Raw genomic sequence first — 18,958 nt, forward strand, 5'->3', positions numbered from 1 at the left:
TGCCTGTGGGGGCTTGGAAGAAGCAGGGGAATTTGAGGTAAATCTGGAAGGAGGAGAATATTGTGGAAGAGGATAGAAAGGAGGGGACAGGTTTGGAGCCTCAGCGGGGAGACGGGGAGCCCAGCCGGGTGGAAAGGCAACCAGAGGTGCTGGAAGGAAAAAGTCATAGAACTTAGTGTGGAAGTCAGCATCATCTTATATAGAAGGAATTCAGATTGGTGTGGTGGCTGTGTGGCGTCCAAGTTGACTTGGACCAGGTAGGATGTTGGCCTTGGGGTATCAGAGCCCCTGCTCATTGCTGTGGAAACTCTTGGGTTACCTCTCTAGGCAACCTGCTGCTCCCTAAGAGCTCCTTCTTCCCTTCTACAGGGTCAGGGGTTCTTCTAGTTGCTTCTATTGCTGTGACAAAATAGTGACCAAAACCAGCTTGGAAAAGAAAGGGTTTATTTTGTCTTAAAGCTTATGGTCCATCATCAAGGAAAGAAGCTCAAAGCAGGAACCTGGAGGCAGAAACTGAAGCACAGGCCGTGGAGAAACACTGCGCACCAGCCTGCTTCCCCTCACTTGCTCAGCTAGCTTCCTTCCTTCCTTCTTTTTTTTTTCTTTGTCTTTTTGAGACAGGGTCTCCCTGTAGCCCCAGCTGACCTGGAACTCACTATATAGACCAGGCTGGCCTTGAACTCACAGAGATCTGCTTGCCTCTGTCTCCCGAGTGCTGGGATTAAAGGCGTGCACCACCATGTTTGACTTTGGCTATCTTTTTATAAAAATTTATTTATTTTTATTTTATGTGTATGAGTATTATGTCTGTATGTGTATAAGTTCACCTTTGCCATGCAGTGCCTGCAGAGGAAAAAAGAAGGCATCAGATCCTCCAGAACTAGAATTATGGATGGTTGTTAGCTGCCATGCAGGTGCTGGGATTTGAACCCAGGGCCTTCTGCAAGAATAGTCAGTGTGCTTTCCCACTGAGCCATCTTTCCAGCCCCCAGCTATCTTCCTTTTTTTTTTTCTTTTTTTTTTTTAGTATTTTATGTGTATAAGTGTATTGCCTGCATGTGTGTAAGTGCATCCTTTTCATGCAATGTCTACGGTGGTCAGAAGAGGGCATCTGATCCCCTGGGACAGGAGTTACAGAGGGTTGTTAGCCTTCATGTGGGTGCTGGGAATCGAACCCTGGGTCCTTTGCAAGAGCAGACAGTGCTTTTAACCGCTGAGCCATCTCTCCAGCCCACCCAGCTATCTTTCTTATACAGCCCAGGCCCACCTGCCCAGGGATATCACTGCCCATAGTGCCATCTACATCAATCAGCAATCAAGAAAATGCTCCAAAGCATGACCACAGGTCAATCTGATAAAGGAAATTCCTCCACTGATGTTCCCTCTTTCCAGGTGACTCTAGTTTGTAGTAAGTTGACAAAAAACTAACCAACACAAGGGTGCACACACCTGAGCCAGGATTTGAGGCTGGAGGGGACTTTCCCTCAGGGGTCCTAGCTGCTTAGGGCAGAAAGCAGGGAGGTGGCTCTTGGGTTCTGCCCCTGATGGCCGTTTGCCTGGATCATATAATTATTCTAACTCCCTGGCTTCAGTTTCCCACTGAATGAACGAGTCAGTGTTTTGGGCCCCATTGTTACTGTGCTAGAGTAGAGCAGGCAACAGGATGGGGGTGAGGGTATGGGCAGCAGGCTGTGTGGAGGGTGAGTCCTGTGGAAGCTCCACAGAGGACAACAGTGCTGGTACACACCCCAGGGAGGGTTGTATTAGGCAGATAATGGGCGGAGGGCCCTCCAGCACCGGCAGAGGATATGGGCACCCAAGGAATGTTAACCGCAGACCATAGGGAGAATAGAGAACAGCCCCCATGTGATCCCCCTGAGCTCTGTCCACCTGTACCCTCCTCTCCAGCTTGGGTTTACAGAAAAGGCTGGAAATCAGAGCCTGAGAGTAGCAAGAGAAGGTCAGGGAGATGGACTCTGCAATCTCCAAAGTGAGACCTCACAGCAGGTGTGGCAGCTGTTCTCCTGGGTAGATCTGCCCCCAAGCTCGTGGGACAGGCTGGACCCTGGTGCTCTAGGTACAGTCAGGGTGGGGCCAGCCTGAGATTGTGCACAATCTAGATTGTGCTAGCCCCATGCACAGGCCCTTGCTGAGTGTTGGCTCCAGGTACTGGACATTCACTCAGGTACACATCTGACCTTTGAGATTCAAGACCTGGGACTCTGCTAACTAGTGTAGCTGCCCAGGCCTTGACAGATTTGACTGAGAAAGGCAGGAATTAGTGGGTATGCCTGGATAGACCCCTCCGTGGGGTCTGAGTTTGCCTTGGACCTGACTGTGCTGGTCCCATCTCTAGCTCTCCTGGGCCCTCTGAAACCCGTTCTGGCAGGAGTCCTCCCTGGGTGAGGACTGCCACCTGGTGGCCATCTAGGGCATGGCCTCAGACATATCATTCAGAGGCAGAAAGTGACATCTTAGGCCCCAGCAGCAGGCCTGGCCTATAGGAGGTGTATAGGAGGTGTCTCAGGATTCGCTCCCCAGCCACCCCTATACAGGTGACCCCCCCAGCATCCCTCAAGCCATTCTTTAGTGGTTCCCATTCTGCCCACAGGCAGGTGTCCACACTGTATCCTGTTCCCTTCTGGACTGTGACATACCCTGGATCCTCTACACCCCATTTGGCCCCTATAAATGTACCTCCTTATGAGGGACCCCCCCCAGAGATCTCAGTGGAGTGTGGACTTATAGCATATTTGCACAGATATGTGTCCTGTATACAGGGGGACACAGACACCCTGTAGGAGGTTTGTTACCTCAGACCCATGGGAGGTTGCTATCACCCAGGGAACAGCAACATGAGGCAATTGTCTCTTAACTATGGATAAGACCCCTCTGCTAAAGGAATGAGTTTGACCAGGGATAGATGACAGGAGGGGAGGGGATGTCAGGGGACAGGAAGGAGACAGTGATAGGGAAATGGGCCTGGTGGACAGGCAATGGGCTGAGGGACAGGAAATACCCCAGGGGACAGAGCGGGGGTTGCAGTGACTTCTCTTTCACGGCCAGAGCCCTGAAGCCTTGGATGCCCCTCTATGCCCAGTCACTGTGCATGAATACCCAAGCTCACTGCTGTTCTAAGAAGGGGGGCCTTGGATGTCACCTGTACATAGGACCAATCCCATCTGATACAGTCCCAGACTGAGTCTGGATACCTGATTTTTATCCCCTCCTGCCTACGAGGCCACCCAACCGTGGCCTGATGATCTCCAGTTGCCTGGAGAATCCAGGGAATAGCAGGACAACTCCCTGGTGAGGGTAGGAGTTTGGGCACAGTAGCCACAGCATGGTCAGCCTAGAAGGGGCTTGGCAGGATGCACCAGCACTTGCCTGCTAACCAGATACCCAAGCCCCCGTGCCCTAGTGTCTTCTACTGTGAAGTTACTGATGATGCTGCCTCAGAGGGGATGCAGGGCAGGAGCTCTCTGTGGGCACACCACAAGAAACCTGGGCAGGGGGACCATGGCCAGCACAAATGGCAGAGAGCCTCAGTGGGGTAGGTGTGACTCTAACCCAAGGAAATGACTTGTTCTAGTTTGCTTTTTGTTGCCGTGATAAAACACTGACCAAAACCAAGCTGAGGAAAAGAGGCTTCTTTTAGCTTACAGGCTATAGTCCATCATCAAGGGAAGTCAAGGCAGGAGCTCAAGCCAGGAACTGAAGCAGAGATCACGGATGCATGCTGCTTACTGGCTTGTTCGGCTGACTTTCTTTAACAGCTCAGGCCCACTTCCCTAGGGATGGCACCTCCCACAGTGGGCTGGGCCTTTCTACATCAATCAGTAATCAAGAAAATGCACCGCAGACATTCCCACAGGCCAATCGGATGGAGGAAATTCCTCAGCTGAGGCTCCCTCTTCCCAGGTGACTTTAGTTTGTGTCAGGCTGACAAAGACTGACTAGCATACTGCCCATTCCACTGTGCTCTGTCTAACCCAAGGCCGAATGACCCTGCTGTGTGAGTCAGGTGCACCCACAGAGCACAGGCAGCTGGTAACCCTCAGTCATTTTTATCTATTCTCTTAATAATGACATTTTCTTTTAATCAAGTATGTGGCACCTGGTATAAAGATGCCATTTCCCAATCTTCTTCTGGCTGCAGTAAAAACGTAATGGCTTGACTCCAGCAGTCATACAGGGCCCATGATGCCCTAAATGAGGAATCCAGGCAAAGCAGAGGAACAGGACATCAGATTGCCCACAAGTTTCCCACACACTGGGGTGTTCTCTTTCTCTCTGGACAAGTGTAAGTCTTGGTTATTCAGGGCTTCTCTGTCGATCACAGTAAACTCCTAGCCTCTGTCCTGATCCCACAGAAACTTATAGGCACAGAGAAATGAGGCAGGCACCATTGGGAGGAAACTGATCATGAGCAGGAGGACCACAGGACATGGCCATACCCAGAAAAGTGGAAGCCACCAGGATTCAGGATGACATCAGAGACTAGGCTGAGCACCAGCAACAAGGTAAGTTCGGCCAGATTCCTGCAGGCCCAGGTGGCTATAGCGTCATCCAGACCCAATATATTAAGCAAGTGAACCAGCTCACTGTTGAAGAGTGTGGGGCTGGGATGGCCCACACTAGAGGCACCTGTCCCAGGATCCTGCTGCTCCTGACAGCTGGACACCATGCTCCTGAGGGTCTGGGTGTGTGTGTCTTTGGCTCCAGAGTGGATGAGACATGTCTGGTGCTTCACAGCCTCAGGTTTGTGGCTGTTTGAAAGTGGCCCTGTAACTGTCCCTGAATAGAACAAAGATATTCTAAAAAGAGACACTTGTGCCCCTCCCTTTGGCTATCAGACCATTAAAGCAAGGACCCCAAGAAATTGGCATTTCCCCCCAAGAAACTTACACAGGGAGAAGGAAAAGCCTGAAGCCCGGTACCAGGCATAGGTGGAATTTGTCTCCAGGAAGAGATTCCACATAGTTCTGACACTTGTCAAAGTACCTTGCAGGAGAGACTGGAACTGATATCGTGATGATGTGCAGGGCCTCTGGATTACACATATCCCTGCCCTATGTTTAAACTTACATCTCATGCCAAGACCCTGAAGATGGATTTGATGTGTGTGAGACATTGGACCTCTTTGTTCCTCTTTCCAGTGACGTCACATTGAATAAATCTCCTTTGTCTGCTTTTCACTACTACTTGCCCGACTAATTAACCTATTTAGGATAAGTGGTTGAGAACTTAGGTTATTAGGATTCAAGGGCTCGGGATAACAACTTTGGTAACAACCCCAGAAGGCACAGAACCTGAAGCTCAAGAGCCCCTGGATCTGAAGGCTCAGGTGGCCGCCCCGTCCCAGTCAAGTCCCCAGCCTTCATACAAGCCCAGGAGAACATGCAAAGTAAAGAGTCCAGGCAGTCCAGGTTGGATCACCGCATTTTACTAAGTGCACAGGTCCACTGGGCATCTGAACTCAGCTCTGTGGCAGCAGAACCCTCCAGAACTGACCACATGCGTCCCTGCTGCAGGATTCTGCCCTGAGGCTCTCAGGGAACCCACATCGGCCTGCTGGCACACCACATGCTCCAGCCTGTCCATGTTGGGTAAGTTAGCATCTTAACTAGTCCATTAGAAAACTAGAGTTCATTCCCTGGGCAGCTATCCCTAGAAGACGGCGGGTGCACAGTCAAGAGTGAAGTGTGCAGATGGTGGCACGCTGGCCAGAAGGAGAAGGCCGGTCGCTGTGGCCCAAGGGCACATACAAAATGGTAAGGGTGCACGTCAGTATGAAGGCATTATGAAATATTCTTTGGAGCATGAACAAAAGTGCAAAGACAGCCAAAGGCAACAGCGCAGATGGGGTGTGGCCGGGGGACAAGACTGCGGTGGGTGGGTGCAGGCTGGGGGCATAGGCAAGTTGCACTGTGTGCGGAGCCATCCCAGGCAGCTAAATGGTGTCAAGGGTACCACAGCTTTGAGTTCCCCCAAGTGAGATGATTAGAGGCAGCCCTTCCTGCCAGCACTCCTCTCCGGCAGCAGGACCTAGAGGTGGAGTCCAGTGTGCCTGTGTCTGGCAGAGGTAGGGGTGACCTTGGTGAATTTCCCTCAACATGCATTAAGGCAACAACTTTGTAAAAGCCAGTCCCAACTGGATGTGCAATGCTAGTGATGTGCACTCCTACCCAGGAGCCCCAGGAGCACACAGCCTCAGAAGCCTGGGAACTATCCCTTCTCTAAAGGAAGGTTAGACACCAGGGGAACCTTAGGGCAGGCCATGGGCAGAACCCAGCACCCTTTGTCAGCCAGAGCACGAAGGCCAACATTGAAGATAGAGTTCTGAACGAATTTGAACTGTGGGTACCTCTAGATGTTTGGCAGGTCTCCTTCCCAGGCTGTACCTACTTCTCCCTACCCTGGTCCCTGGAGCTTCCTCAAAGCCTCTTCTCCCAAGGTCTCCTACCAGACCCAACTCACAGGTAAGCAACAGTCAGCAAACTATGGCCCCTTTCATTCACTCCCACGGACACTGGGCCCCCCAGGGTATGCAGTGGGTACATCCTGAGAAAGAGGCAGCTGGTTCTCCCTTGAGCCCTCTTCTCCTTCACAGTGCCTCCTCTGGGAACCTTCTCTGCTTCTCTTTCCTCCTTAGCTCTGCTGGGACACAAGGAGAGCATAGGGCAGCCATGCAGACAACCCCAGGTGATGTCCTGCTTGCAGACCCTTCCCAGCCCCCTTTCCACATCTCACATCCTTTGCTGACAAGTAGGTGGCCTGGGAGGTCTAGAGGAAGCAGGGAACAAATATGTATGTCCCATAGCTGAGGGAAGATGACATCAGGTGTTTTGATTCTATTTATGTGAACCTAGGCCCCAGGGGTACCCTGAATGGAGCCCCTACTCCAACCCCAGCCTACCCTGCTGGGATGCAAGGTGCCTGGGACATCTCTGAGTCCCTCCATAGTGGGCTCCACTATTCAAATCGTGCCTCTCATGTTTGTTTCAAGAGGTTGTGACCACAGAGAAAGGCTTTAGTGTTGTCCTGTTGGCCTTGGGGTGAGCCAGGAGCAGATGCAGTGGCCTTGGGATGAACTGTGGGCAGGTGTAGTGGCCTCCACTCCCTGCACTACTTATAGCCAGTGAGCTAACAGACACACACTCGTGTTCTGAAAGGCGCATCTGTATCTAGCTCCTCTAAACTCTGGGGGAGAGTCTGTGGTCCCAGTTCTTTCCACAAAAAGCAGAGGTATTCTTCACAGTGCCCGTGATATGGGGTGAACCCAGTAGGAGTGGCAGAAGGCAGAATGGTCCCCTTTTCCACATCTGGAATCTGGGGCCACCAGCTCGGAGAAAGCAACCTTAAACCAGTGTATTAAACCAGGTGGCCCTGGCTGTAGCTGTCCTCTTTGTGAAGACTGGGAATAATTGGACCCAAAGCTTAAAGGGTCTCCTAAGGTCCATGCAGTGTCCAGTGACCCCCTAGCTTCTAAATAGGGGCTTGGGGTGAGCCCCCTAAAGATGAAGCATAACTGAGAGCCAGCTTATGGCCTCAAGTAGACATTTGCCCTGCCCAGGCCACATGTGAGAGCAGATGGACCCTTGTTCCCGGTGACCCTGGCAGATGAGGGTGCACTCTCTGGAGGACAGAAAGGAGATGATAGGCCAGAAAACATCAATAAGAACCAGGGCCCATGAGGCAGGCATGTGTACAGCAGGGCACTGGAGCTGGCCAGCACCTAACATTGACCTAACGCAAAGACAGATCTGGACCCTTGGTTGATGCTTGGACCACCCCCCCCACCCCATCTCAGCCTCAGCCTCTCTTGGCATTTGCAGCCCCAAGACCTAGACAGCCACTAGTCACTAGAGGGAGAGGGCAGTGTGCAAATTCAATGGACTCCAGGTGAATTCTCTGCCACTGTTGCCAAGGAGCTCTGGACAGCCAGAGCCCCAACCCCAGGCAGCGTTCCACATTTTAGAACCATTCATCATTAATTCCTTGGCTCCCTCTCCAGGTAGCCTCCATCAGGAAGAGTCAAACAAAAAGATTAGGGTAAAGTTGGGGGAAGGGGGGCTCTACACGGGCATTTATGTGTATATGTAGATTACTTGTTCATGTATGTGCGCACATACCTGAAAATGCAGGTGTAAAAGTGCATACCTGCTGTGTACATGTGTGGAACCGTGAATCTAATATGGTCTGAGAGCCCGTGCACTCACGTGTATGTATGTGTACCTGTCACATGTGGTCTGGTGAACTGTGAGCTTGTGTGTACATATAAGAGTACATGGAAGGGGGAATGCACCTCCAGTATGTGCACTTGTGTCCATGTGAGTGCACATACCTTTTTGTGTGCACATGTGTGAATGTGTGCCCAGTGTGTGTCTGTGTGCTGGTGGGCATGAGGGGATGTGCTGTGACAAATGTCTGGGGAAAATTCTGCCGTGGGGCAGCCACTGGAGTTCAGCCACACCTGATCATATATAAATAAACCCAAGGAAGTGCATAAACTTCTCAGGAGCCTCCTGCCTCTTTCTTGTTTCACATCCCTGAGGGGGCGGATGCCAAGGCAGTGACAGTTGTGTTGCTCAGGCCTGGGTCTAGAGGCCCCCAAGAAGGGGTTCCATCACTGCTCATCTCTCTGAAATGTACCTTCCCTCCTCTAAGCAGCCAACACTCCAGTCTTGCCAGGGCTCCTGTGATGCAGAGCAGGCCATGGCCTTCTTGTCTCCCTCTTGCTGTAAACCTAAGAAAGCCCTCCTGATGAATACTGTGTGGCCAGGGTTTCGGGGGGGGGTGGGCATCTGTCAACTTTCCTCATCCCACAAAACCCCAGCTCAGGGTACCCTAGGCTCTTGCAGCCACGACAGCTCTGGGGACAGAAGGCACACAGCATATTGAGCATGTGTGACAGGCACAAACCTCCCTCACATAGGCCCTGTAGCTGAGACAGCTCTGACCTGCCCTAGGCCTAGAGGAGCAGTTCTCTGGGGACTGCCAGTAGGTCAGGCAGATGTGCTTGTCTCCTGTCCTGAAGCCTGTTTGTCCCACCACAGAGGGTAATGTGGTGGGGGGAGCTCGGACCTGGCCTCAATGCTCCAAGTCAACTCTCCAAGATGGGGTTAGGGAAGAAGTGGCCACTATTTCTGCCCACATTCCATTCCATGCCAAGAAGAGACATTTCTCACCACCAAGGAGCTTTTTGCCACAACATGGCCCTAGAGAACCAGAGAATGTGCATGCATTAGAGCCAACATGAACAGGCCCCCAACCAGGAGCCTGGCAGAGGCACCCCGAGGTGGGACCCTAGAAGTCCTGACATGGAGGGCAGATGCAAGGCCATAGCAGACAGCAGACAGCTCCCCAAATGTCCAGGCCACTAATAGCTAGAGGCATAACCCCAAGCTCTCCTCAGTGGGAGGGATGCCTCCTCCTGACCATAGACCCCAGACTCCCTCTACTCCAGCCAAACACACTTCAAACACAGGGTGTGAGAAGTGGGCAGAGCTCTGCCCAGGCTCAAGCTATAGAGTGCTTCCCTCAGTGAGAAAGGCGGCCACTGCTTCAGAGAGCCTGGGGTCCCCACCCCAAAATGCTAGATACTTCTGGCCCAGATGCAGAAGGACCACAATTGAGGGCTCAACTTTGCCTTGTCTCCTTCTAAAGCTGGCTGTCCAACAGCCCAAGATACCCATCATAGCAAGGACAAAGGTCCCTGCTCACCAGAGTTGAGGACAGTGTCCCAACTCTCCCAAACACCCAGAGGTGACATCCAGGGGACGTGTCAGCAGACGAGTGGCTGGGGATGGTCAGCTCTTGTGGGAAGAAGTCTCAGCCAGGCACAGTGCCACTGCCTCAGGTGGAATGAGCTGGCAGTTTGGAGATTTCCTGGCTGGTTTCATATCATTCACCCCTGCCTGGGTCTGTAGGGTGATCTGATTACCAGGTGGCTCTCTCAAAGTACTGGCCACAGCCTGGAGACCAATGCCACATCAGGAAATAGCAGTGGCTATGAGGTACCTACCTAAACTTCCTAGGCTGGGGTGCCAGAGGCGAAGCAGCTGAAGCCTCGCAAAAACCCTCTTTCAGAAAAGGCTGTGAGTTGGGCCCTTCCACGAGAGGCAGAGGTCAAGAGGGTCCAAGGGTCAATTTGAGGCTCCAGTTTGGTCCCTGAGGCCTCGTTCTTTCCTCAGCTTCAGGAAGAGGGTACTGAATTTGGGGTGGTTCCCTTGGAAAGACCCACAGAACCCAGAAGGAGGAGGGAGATGCTGGCCGGCAGCTCTCTAGCTGGGCGCCCAGGGATGAGGGGCATTGCCCAGTCATACACAGACGGTGGACCAGGCAATACCTTGCTGAGGCAGGCAGGAACCAAGAGACAAGCTGTCAGGTGTGAGAGTGGGCCATGCCCAGTGACCTGCTATACCCTCCTCAGCTCCCAGCCCAAGCTGGAAGAGCCCATGGGCCTCAAAGCCAGCCATCATCAGTAGACAGGACTGCTTGACTCACCACCTTCCCTGGGCCTGCTCCCAGCCACACCCCCATTTGTGGGCACCATCATCACTCTGTCCCTCCTCACTCACAGGGTGATGTCTATCCCCCAAGAAGACTGGGCAGGGCTGGCTTTGCTGCCACAGGGAGCTCCTAGGACCACCAGGGCCTGGCCTCAACCTCCCGCCCCTGGTTGGGAAAGAACTTTTGTAAAACATCACCATGTGCACCAAAGAGCCCTGCCTGCTCGCCACCCCATGGGGACCCTGAGAGCCAGACCCCACAGGTATCCTCACAACCCATGCCATTCTAGGTCACTCTGTCACTCTAGGAAAGGCCCGAGGCTCTAGCCCTAAACCAGGAGCTAGAGTGGGTGTGGCAGGGGGCTCAGCAGCCCAGCACAGTCTCACTTCCTGGGCCCTGCCCAGCCCATGTCTCCGAAGGGGCCCTCACCAGTGGCAGAGCGTGGTGGGGGCCCACAGGGTGTGCAAAGGTCTGAGTCTGTGTCAGACTCCCCCTCTGCAATGTAGGGCCTGACCTTGGCGCATGGCGCCACAGCCGCATAGCAGCTGCCCAGGGCATCCAGGTTCTCCTTGGACTGGGAGATGCTGAAACCGCTGAAGGAACGCTCCAGCTCCTCGTGGTCCACAGAGGGGATGGAGATGGATGTGTCGCTGTCCCGCAGGGCACCCTCAGGAGGCCTGCAGGACGGGGCACCCTCCAGCCTCAGGAACTCGGTACTGGCCCGGTTGCCCCCACTGTAGGCGGACAGCGAACGCTCATGCGCTGGGGGTGGTGGGATGCGCACCAGTGAGCCGTGGTCTCCTACAGGGGAGGTACCATGGCGCTGGTGGCTATGCTGCCACGAGGTGGATGGAGGGCACTGAGAAGGGGGCACGGCTGGGGGCGCTGCGTAGTTCCTCTGGCCAGTGGAGCTGGTAGAGCGGACAATCTTGATAATACAGCCGTGCTTATCCGCATGTTCTCGGCTGTCCTCTGGGCTGTGGTAGGGTGGTGCCGGCTCTGGCTCCTTGGCCCCAAAATAGGCCTCTGTCTCTGCCGGTGGGATGCCCATTCGCTGCGTGTAGATGCTCACCAGGAAGTCCAGCTTCTTCTCCATGGACAAGACCTACAAGAGGGACAGCTGCTGGGCTAGGACTTTAAGAAGAGGACCCAGGACACACTTCTAGGTGCGAAGGGAGAGGAGGAATTGTCCTTCTTCCACCCCACACTCCAGCACCTCAACTACTGTGTGCTTGAGTTCAGGCCAGCTCACAGAGGGGTCTTATGTGATAGCTTCTGAGAACCCACTCCCAGGAAACTAGGGGTGGGTGTTGGGCAAGGAAAGGGGAGGAAGTAAGAGTTGACCAAGTATGACTTCTGGCATGTTCCACAGTGGTTACCCCTGCCAGAGGACCCTCAAATACAAGTCATACTCCACAGGATATAGAGAGAAACTGGCACACTCAGGCATTTCCTGTCTCCAGATACTGGCTATCAGAAGTAAGAGTGCCAGGCTAGGGGAATTCCCAGGGACTCAGGAGCATCTCAGAGCCATGCCCCTCCTGATGAATCTACCCTTAAACCAGGGCTGCTTGTCACAAGCTAACAAAGTAGGACTGGAGGACAACAGAGGCCATGCCCCTCATAAACCTCTCCTACCTGTTTCTCCACCTTCCCAAGCCGTCCCATCATGCTGGGGTCCTCAGGCAGCTCTGCCTCTGCTGGGCCTTTGGTGCGGTCCTTGTCCGTTATTGTTGGGCCCCGTCCCACAATCTGGTCCACTCTAGCGGGAACAGAGACCCAATCCCCGAGTATGAGTTTAGGAGGGTATGGCCAGGCCCCTGCCCTTTCTTCCTGGGCCAGCCCACAGCCCCCCAGATCCAGGCTCTGAGCCCCGTTCAGAGCCGACCAGGGGGCAGCAGGTGCCAGGACAGATGGACACTGGTGCCTTACAATCTCAGGCTGCCTTCTGACATCTCGGGTCCTGTTTTCTATCTGATCCATTCCTGTGGGATCTGGCACATTAACGAGGAGTAAAGGGAAGGCCCACTCTCAGCTCCTCTCCAATGTAGCTCCACCCCCATCAGGCCCACCTCGTCCTTCTCCTCCTGAACCTGGACTCCCTGGTCCTGCAAACTGAGACCCAGGGGATCAGTGATGACCAGCTGGCATCCAGCAAAGGGGCTAGAGTAAGGGTGGTCATGCCTCTGCCCAAGAAGCCACTTCTTGCTAGCTTTACTCCACATTAATGTGCCATGGAGTCCCTCAGGCCCCAATGGTTGTGGCAGGGACAGTGTTAAATGTTTGCAGCAAGGATGACAGAAGCAGGAATGCAGTGGGAGTGGCAGCCCCATGCATTAGGACAGGGGAGGAGGGAACAAGGGCCACACAGGAAACTGCCAAAGCACAGAGAAAAGATAAGAGCTGCTAACCAAGGACTGTGTGTGTGTGGGGGGGGTGCACACAGGTGTGCAGATGCATGCATGCAAGTATGATACATATGTACTCACAAATGAGTGTGTGCAAGCTGATCAATATTGAGGCCATAGGTCATTGATACTAACAAGAAGTGAAGGAATCCCTTTGTCCTGTCTTTCCAGTGTGACACCAACAGATCCATGGCAGGTTGTGAAGGCAGAGAGGGCCATGGCAGGGCTGGCAGGTGCCACAGGAATGGGGATGGGCTGGGAACTACAGCCCACTTAGAAAGAGCCTGTGTGGAGTCTGTAAGCCCACTGGATGCACAGTATGGCTGAGCAAGACCACCCAGGCTGCTGAGTCATGTAGCCCCACACAAAGCACATCCCAGCAGGCCATGTCAGCAGGTGCCCTGCTCCATCTTCTGCAGACTAGGGTGCCCTACCTGCTTCTGTGGAAACTCTCTATTCATGACCTGGAGGACGGTACAGGCTCGCATCAGCCAGGGGCAGCCTCCGCATGCTCCACTGGGCTCATGCTGGGCTCATGCACAGGAGGGTGGGAGGGATGGCAGGAGGAACAGGAGGAGGGAACCCTCTGGTTCCAAGCAGATGCTAGTGGTGATGGTGAGGAGACAGGCTCCCTGATGTTCCAATATCCACATGGTCCAGGCACAGATGCACAGCCCCTTCACCCCTGCCACATGACAGGCCGCCTGCCTGGTGGGCCCCAGGGCTGGGCCTAGAGTTGCTGCAGAGCGGCCAGACAAGTGTCCTCTGAGAACATTGAACCACTTCCTCCCCGCTGGGCTCAGCCTGGGGCACCAGACTCAATCCCCAGGTTCACTCACCTCTTGGGTGGTGAGTGCCAGCTGTACTGAAGGACCTTTCCTGTGTGTGCCTATGAATCCCCTGGCTGCACTGTAAGGGAAGGCTGAGGGAGGGAGCTCTGAGATCTGCAGGGCCTTCCCTGCTCATGGCCTAGACACCTAGCCTCTGTGCCTGGCAACAAGACCCAGGGATTGAATGGGCTTCAGTTGCACTCGACAAATGATGTCATGGACCACTCTTATGCTGGATGTCATCTGACCAAGAGCTGCTTCCAGCCTGTTCCCCCAGGGTCCCTCTCTCATGGGCTAAGATTAGCAGCACATTGACCTTTGACCCCATCAGCAGCAACCCTGGCCCGAAGAGGTACATAGATGCTGCACCTGCCAGTTTCAATTGCCCAGAATTTTTAGGCTGTCCAGAACCCCTTGTCCCATCACCAGGCAGGGCAGTGTCGCTTGCCTTCCCTGCACCCACCCCTGAGAGCTTCATTCTTCGTGTTAAATCAGGCCTGCTAGAGGGGAACAGATCATTATCTGAGTGGTCCCAGGGTAGCCAGAAGCCTTGAAGCCTCCATCAACCATGTGGGTCCTGCTTTTGTCACATGGCTGTTTCCTGACCTGGTCATCAGCTGAGGGCCAGGGTAAGGTATACTGACATCTTCCTTACCAATGGCACCAAGGATGGTGATGGCAACTTGAAATAAGACCAGAGCTTGCAGAGAGCCAGCCTAGTGTTGGATGCCCTGTAGAACTTTTCTCATTAATTTTGCCTCTGCAGTACGGGGAAAGTCAAACCGAGTGCCTTACAGATGCGAGGCAAGTGTTCTATCACTGAGCTACATTCTTAGCCCCTAATTTATTTTTCAGGACAATTTAGAGGCAGGTACATATAATACCTAAGAAAGGTGCCCAGGGAAGCAGCCCCATCTGTTCTTATCTACACAGGGCCAAGGTCTGGGCAATGTGTGGTCACCCCAGCAACAGGCAGGCGTGAAGGGCCTGAGCTAGGCAAGGAGACAATGTCATGGCCACTGAAGCCCTCTGCTTCATCCTGGAGCCAGCAGCCCCAGCAGATGTCATAGAGACATCCATCCAGGAGAGCCCTGTAGATGGAGGACTTGGGCATTGCCCACTAACCCTGGCAAAGAGTGGCCTTTTCCCTAACATGCCCTTCAAGAGAGAGAGCCTGAATGTCCCCTGTCTTATGGAGAGAATGGTGCGAGGTGCTGCCGTCATGCAGCCTGGAGCGAAGGGGCTGGCCATTCACAGACAAGTCAGGAGGAGGCAGCGAGTCCTAACCTAGGTGAGTACTGGGGTGACTCTCTCGAAGGGGCCGTGGGTCCTTTGGTGGGGTACTTCTTGTGCCGGGGAGTTGAAGGGGGTGGGGGGCCCACAATCATATCTATCCTGGCAGCGTAAACAAGAAGAGAGACACCAGCAAAACGCATCATAAAGCAACTCACAGCGAGTTGCTGGGCATGCACAAAAACATAGAACTTGACAACAGTGATTCTTTTGAAAAACATGCGGTCAAAAGAGAGCAGTCAACCCACACTCTGGCCCTTGCATCTGCCAGACCTTTCCCATGTCCCAAGCACAGTACTGGGCATGGGAGTAGAGCCTCAGCCATCTGGCCTACCGCTGAACCCCAGGTGGCATACAGATGGATTGGTGCTGGAAGCCAGGTCCCAGAGAGGACACAGCTGGAGACCAACACAGCTCAGCATCAGAGGCCAGAGGCACAGAGCTCCTTACTGTAGGGTCTTTTTTTGTCTGTTTTCCAGGCATAAAGAGAAGGAAAGGGAAAGTGTGGGTGAAGAACCTGCTGAGAAAACAGTTGTGGGGACAGGTGCAGGACTTGAGGCTGGAGATTCTCACTCAACCACACACAGCGCAAGTCTTGCCTCTGCTCTGGGAAGGCCAGTAAGAAGCCCTAGTCTAAGCTGGTGGGGTACCTCCCTGGCTCCCACTTTTGAGAGAGGTCCTGTCCTCCGATATCTGCTACTGCTGTAGAGCAACCATGTGGTGCACCCTGGACTGTCCCCAGGACCCAGGCTTCATCTCTAGGGCTTGAAGGCGGGTGTATTCCACCTTAGGACATACTCCCATCCCTGTGGATCAAACCTCATGTAACTGCATGATGCATGTGGCTAAGGGTACATGCCTATGAGCACATAATAAGGCAGACTGGAACAATTGTGAACATGGGCTGTGTGCATACCTGTACACTCTTGCATACAGGGAATGCATACATTGAGCATATTGTGTGATTGAGGGTATTTCCTGTGAGCACACTGGGGTAAGCTGAAACCTGGACATGGGTCTGTATGTGGACAACCTGCATGTGCCTGCATATGAGGAATACATGTGGACTCACACCTTTCTCATGTGTACACAGTGAATGTACATTGGCAGTCTCACACACAGATAAGTGGGTGCAGCTTCCCCCCAAGCTTCAGATGTGCTTCCTACTCAGGAAGTAGGACCCCCCCCATGGGGGAGATGCCACTGTTTGGCAGGGTCCACAGAAATCCTGCAGTTTCATCTTTCCATAGAAATACTCCTTTCTCAGCACATATGTGCACACCACACACATGCATACATGCATTCATACATACCAACACACATGTGTGCATACACAGCGGAGCACACAGCACTCATGCACACACCCACACACCATATGCACATGCTCACACACATATTTGCACATGCATGCACTTGTGAATACACATGACTGTATTCAGAGACCCACACGTGTACACATTCAGACACATGTGCATACATATGTGCATACATATGTGCATGTGAACATACACACTTGCCACCACAGTGCAGGTGGGGGGAGGAGAGAAGGGAGGAACAGGAGAAATACTGAAAACAGACAGACAGTGTGAAGACACAGCAGAAAGCAACAAGAAGCCAACAGGGTGGGAAGAGACCTCCAGTGCTGGCACTGGCCCTGCCCTGCACACCTCTCACCCAGCCCTTGATGCCCCTTGTGCCACGCCTGGCTTTGGCTCAGAGGACCCTGTTCACTCCTGGACTGGACAGGCAGGGGCTCTTGCCTGGACTGCAGGCTCTTGATGCGGGATAGCATGTCCAGATGTCCAGCCGAGTATTGTTCGATGACATCCATCACGTCATATGGGCGCAGACTCTCTTTGAACTTTCGCTTGGACACCAGGAACCGCATAACACTACAGAGACAGATGGACCATGAACTCCAGCTACAGGCTATACTACCAGGGTCAACCCCCATGTCCACCTGCCTGTCACCCTCCAAGCAGCTCTAAGACCATGGTCCCTGGAGAAGTAGTATCTCTTCATCCGGGCCACCTTCCCTCACCATGGGCCACTCGATACCTAGCCTCAAGACAGGACCCATCCTCCTGGGAACCACTGGTATAGGCTGTCCACAAACAGTCTCCTGCCTTTGGCCCCCACTTCACCTGTACAGGCAGGGGCTTGGTTCCAGCCAGCTCTTCCAGGTCTCCCTGGCCTTCTAGGTACATGCTGACAGGCACAGGAGCTGGAGCTGGTAGGGTCTTCCTCAAGATACCTTGTGACCTTTGCTTTCTCAGTGGCTGTAATCCCTGGAGGCTCTGCCTGGCCCAATGAGGTCACTAAACAGGACCCTCTTATGAAGACTGGGTAGGAGTCCCTCACCACACAGCTCTGATGCTGACTTTGAGGCCAGGAGTCAGGTCCTCAGTCACAAACTCGCAGTTACAGCTCTTGTTGTCCTCCGCGATGTCCTCTCCCGGGAGGCTTGCTTCTGGGTGAAAGGAGTACAAGCTGTGAGTGGACAAGTCACAACAGGGCACAGTCCTCAGGCTGATCATCAGAGACCCCTCAGGCCTCCCCAGGATACCCCTCCAATGTTCCTGCTGCACTCTCCCCCACTTCTCTGCGGCCCTCCTCTCACAGGCTCTTCTCCAAAAGCTATGGCCTGCGGGCAGTGGCAGACATAAGGGTTTAAAAGGACATCCCTGTCAACAGATGAATGGATGACCACAATGTGGTCACTATTCAGTCAAGAAAGGCACAAAGCTATAACACATGACAACACCCATGACCCTTTGGGACACCATGCTCAGTGGGCAACAGCCACCATGGACCACAGGAGGGTCAATGCCACTCATGTGACATGCACAGCTGAGCTGTAGAGAAGCACGTATAGAGGCCAGGGCTCTGGAGGGTCAGGGTGATCCCTAGAGGGCTCAGGGCTTCCTCTCCATTACCTGCACAGATGTGGCACTACAAACAATGCAATTACAAGATGCCAGTGGTTGGTATGTGTTAAAGTGGTTCATCTTACATGATGTTACTTCAAAAAAGAAAAAAAAAAAAAGAGTGGGGGCTTTCTGCTCCAAGAGGTTGCCATCTGTGCCCTGTAGCCAGCAGCCACTAGCGTTGGGGAAGGTGATGCTGTACCAACCCACCTTCTGAGTTCTGCCGGGATGCAGCACCCTTGATGCGAAAAGCCTGACGTGCACGGCTGCGATCACCAAAGCTCCAGCTCTTGGGCACCTTGCTTGGGCTGTCGTCAAGACTCTGGTCAGCACTGGGGGACCGCCGAACCGTCTGGGCCTGAGGAGACCCCTTCCCCTTGGCAGCCACGCCTCGGGGGCTGGAGAAGACACGATCTTTCAAACTGACCTTCTGACTGTTCCCACAAGAACCAACCGGCAGACAGAATGAACAGAGACAGACAGACACAAAAAAACAGCAAGAGAAGTCACTCTGGAAATAACAGGTTGTATATGTTCATGGCTGATGCCTCAACTCCCGCCCCACTCTACCCCAAAGAGGTCCAAAGAATGATGGACCACACTGGGAACAGGGAGCAGTGGCTAGTCAAGCACAGGGAAGAGGGGAGGAGCCACACAGATATGGCCAGAGCTGGGGAGGCGACGGCGGGGCTCCTAAATCATTCAGCTATCACCACAAAGTGCCCAAACCCCCACCACACTGTCCTGTCAGCCTCCTTAAGTGGCACCCAGATACATTCCCAGACACTTAGGACTGGACCTCTTTCCTGGACTTTTGTTTGCACTAGCCCAGCCCACAACTTCCCGCTCCTGGAGTCCCTCCCACCTGGCCCACCATGCCACCTCCTGCCCCACCATGCCACCTCCTGCCCCAGGCTAGCAGAGGCAAGGGCAACAGCTGATGTGTTTAGATCCACTCTAGCCTTTCCTATGACTCCCAGAAGTT

At 53.5% G+C, this 18,958-nt stretch overlaps 1 protein-coding gene across 13 annotated transcripts in view; it reads right to left on the minus strand.

The window, feature by feature from the left end:
* Nucleotides 1-5,430: 5,430 nt before the first annotated feature.
* The window catches only part of Kcnq2 (potassium voltage-gated channel subfamily Q member 2), a 62,657-nt gene continuing 49,129 nt past the window's right edge, over nt 5,431-18,958 (minus strand). For 4 of the 13 annotated variants that reach the window (XM_008843267.2, XM_008843266.2, XM_017800651.1 and 1 more), the window contains 6 exons: nt 18,184-18,407; nt 17,408-17,516; nt 16,807-16,938; nt 15,041-15,148; nt 12,154-12,277; nt 5,431-11,620 (listed from right to left, as the gene is read on the minus strand). In XM_008843267.2, coding sequence (XP_008841489.1) covers nt 10,898-11,620; nt 12,154-12,277; nt 15,041-15,148; nt 16,807-16,938; nt 17,408-17,516; nt 18,184-18,407 — 1,420 coding nt within the window. In that variant the 3' untranslated portion in view covers nt 5,431-10,897. The remainder of the gene's footprint in view (nt 11,621-12,153; nt 12,278-15,040; nt 15,149-16,806; nt 16,939-17,407; nt 17,517-18,183; nt 18,408-18,958) is intronic. The other 9 variants (XM_008843271.2, XM_008843270.2, XM_008843268.2 and 6 more) reach the window with 6 other exon arrangements.

Source organism: Nannospalax galili, unplaced genomic scaffold (assembly GCF_000622305.1).
Source record: "Nannospalax galili isolate Female #2095 unplaced genomic scaffold, S.galili_v1.0 scaffold160, whole genome shotgun sequence".
NCBI lineage: Eukaryota > Metazoa > Chordata > Mammalia > Rodentia > Spalacidae > Nannospalax > Nannospalax galili.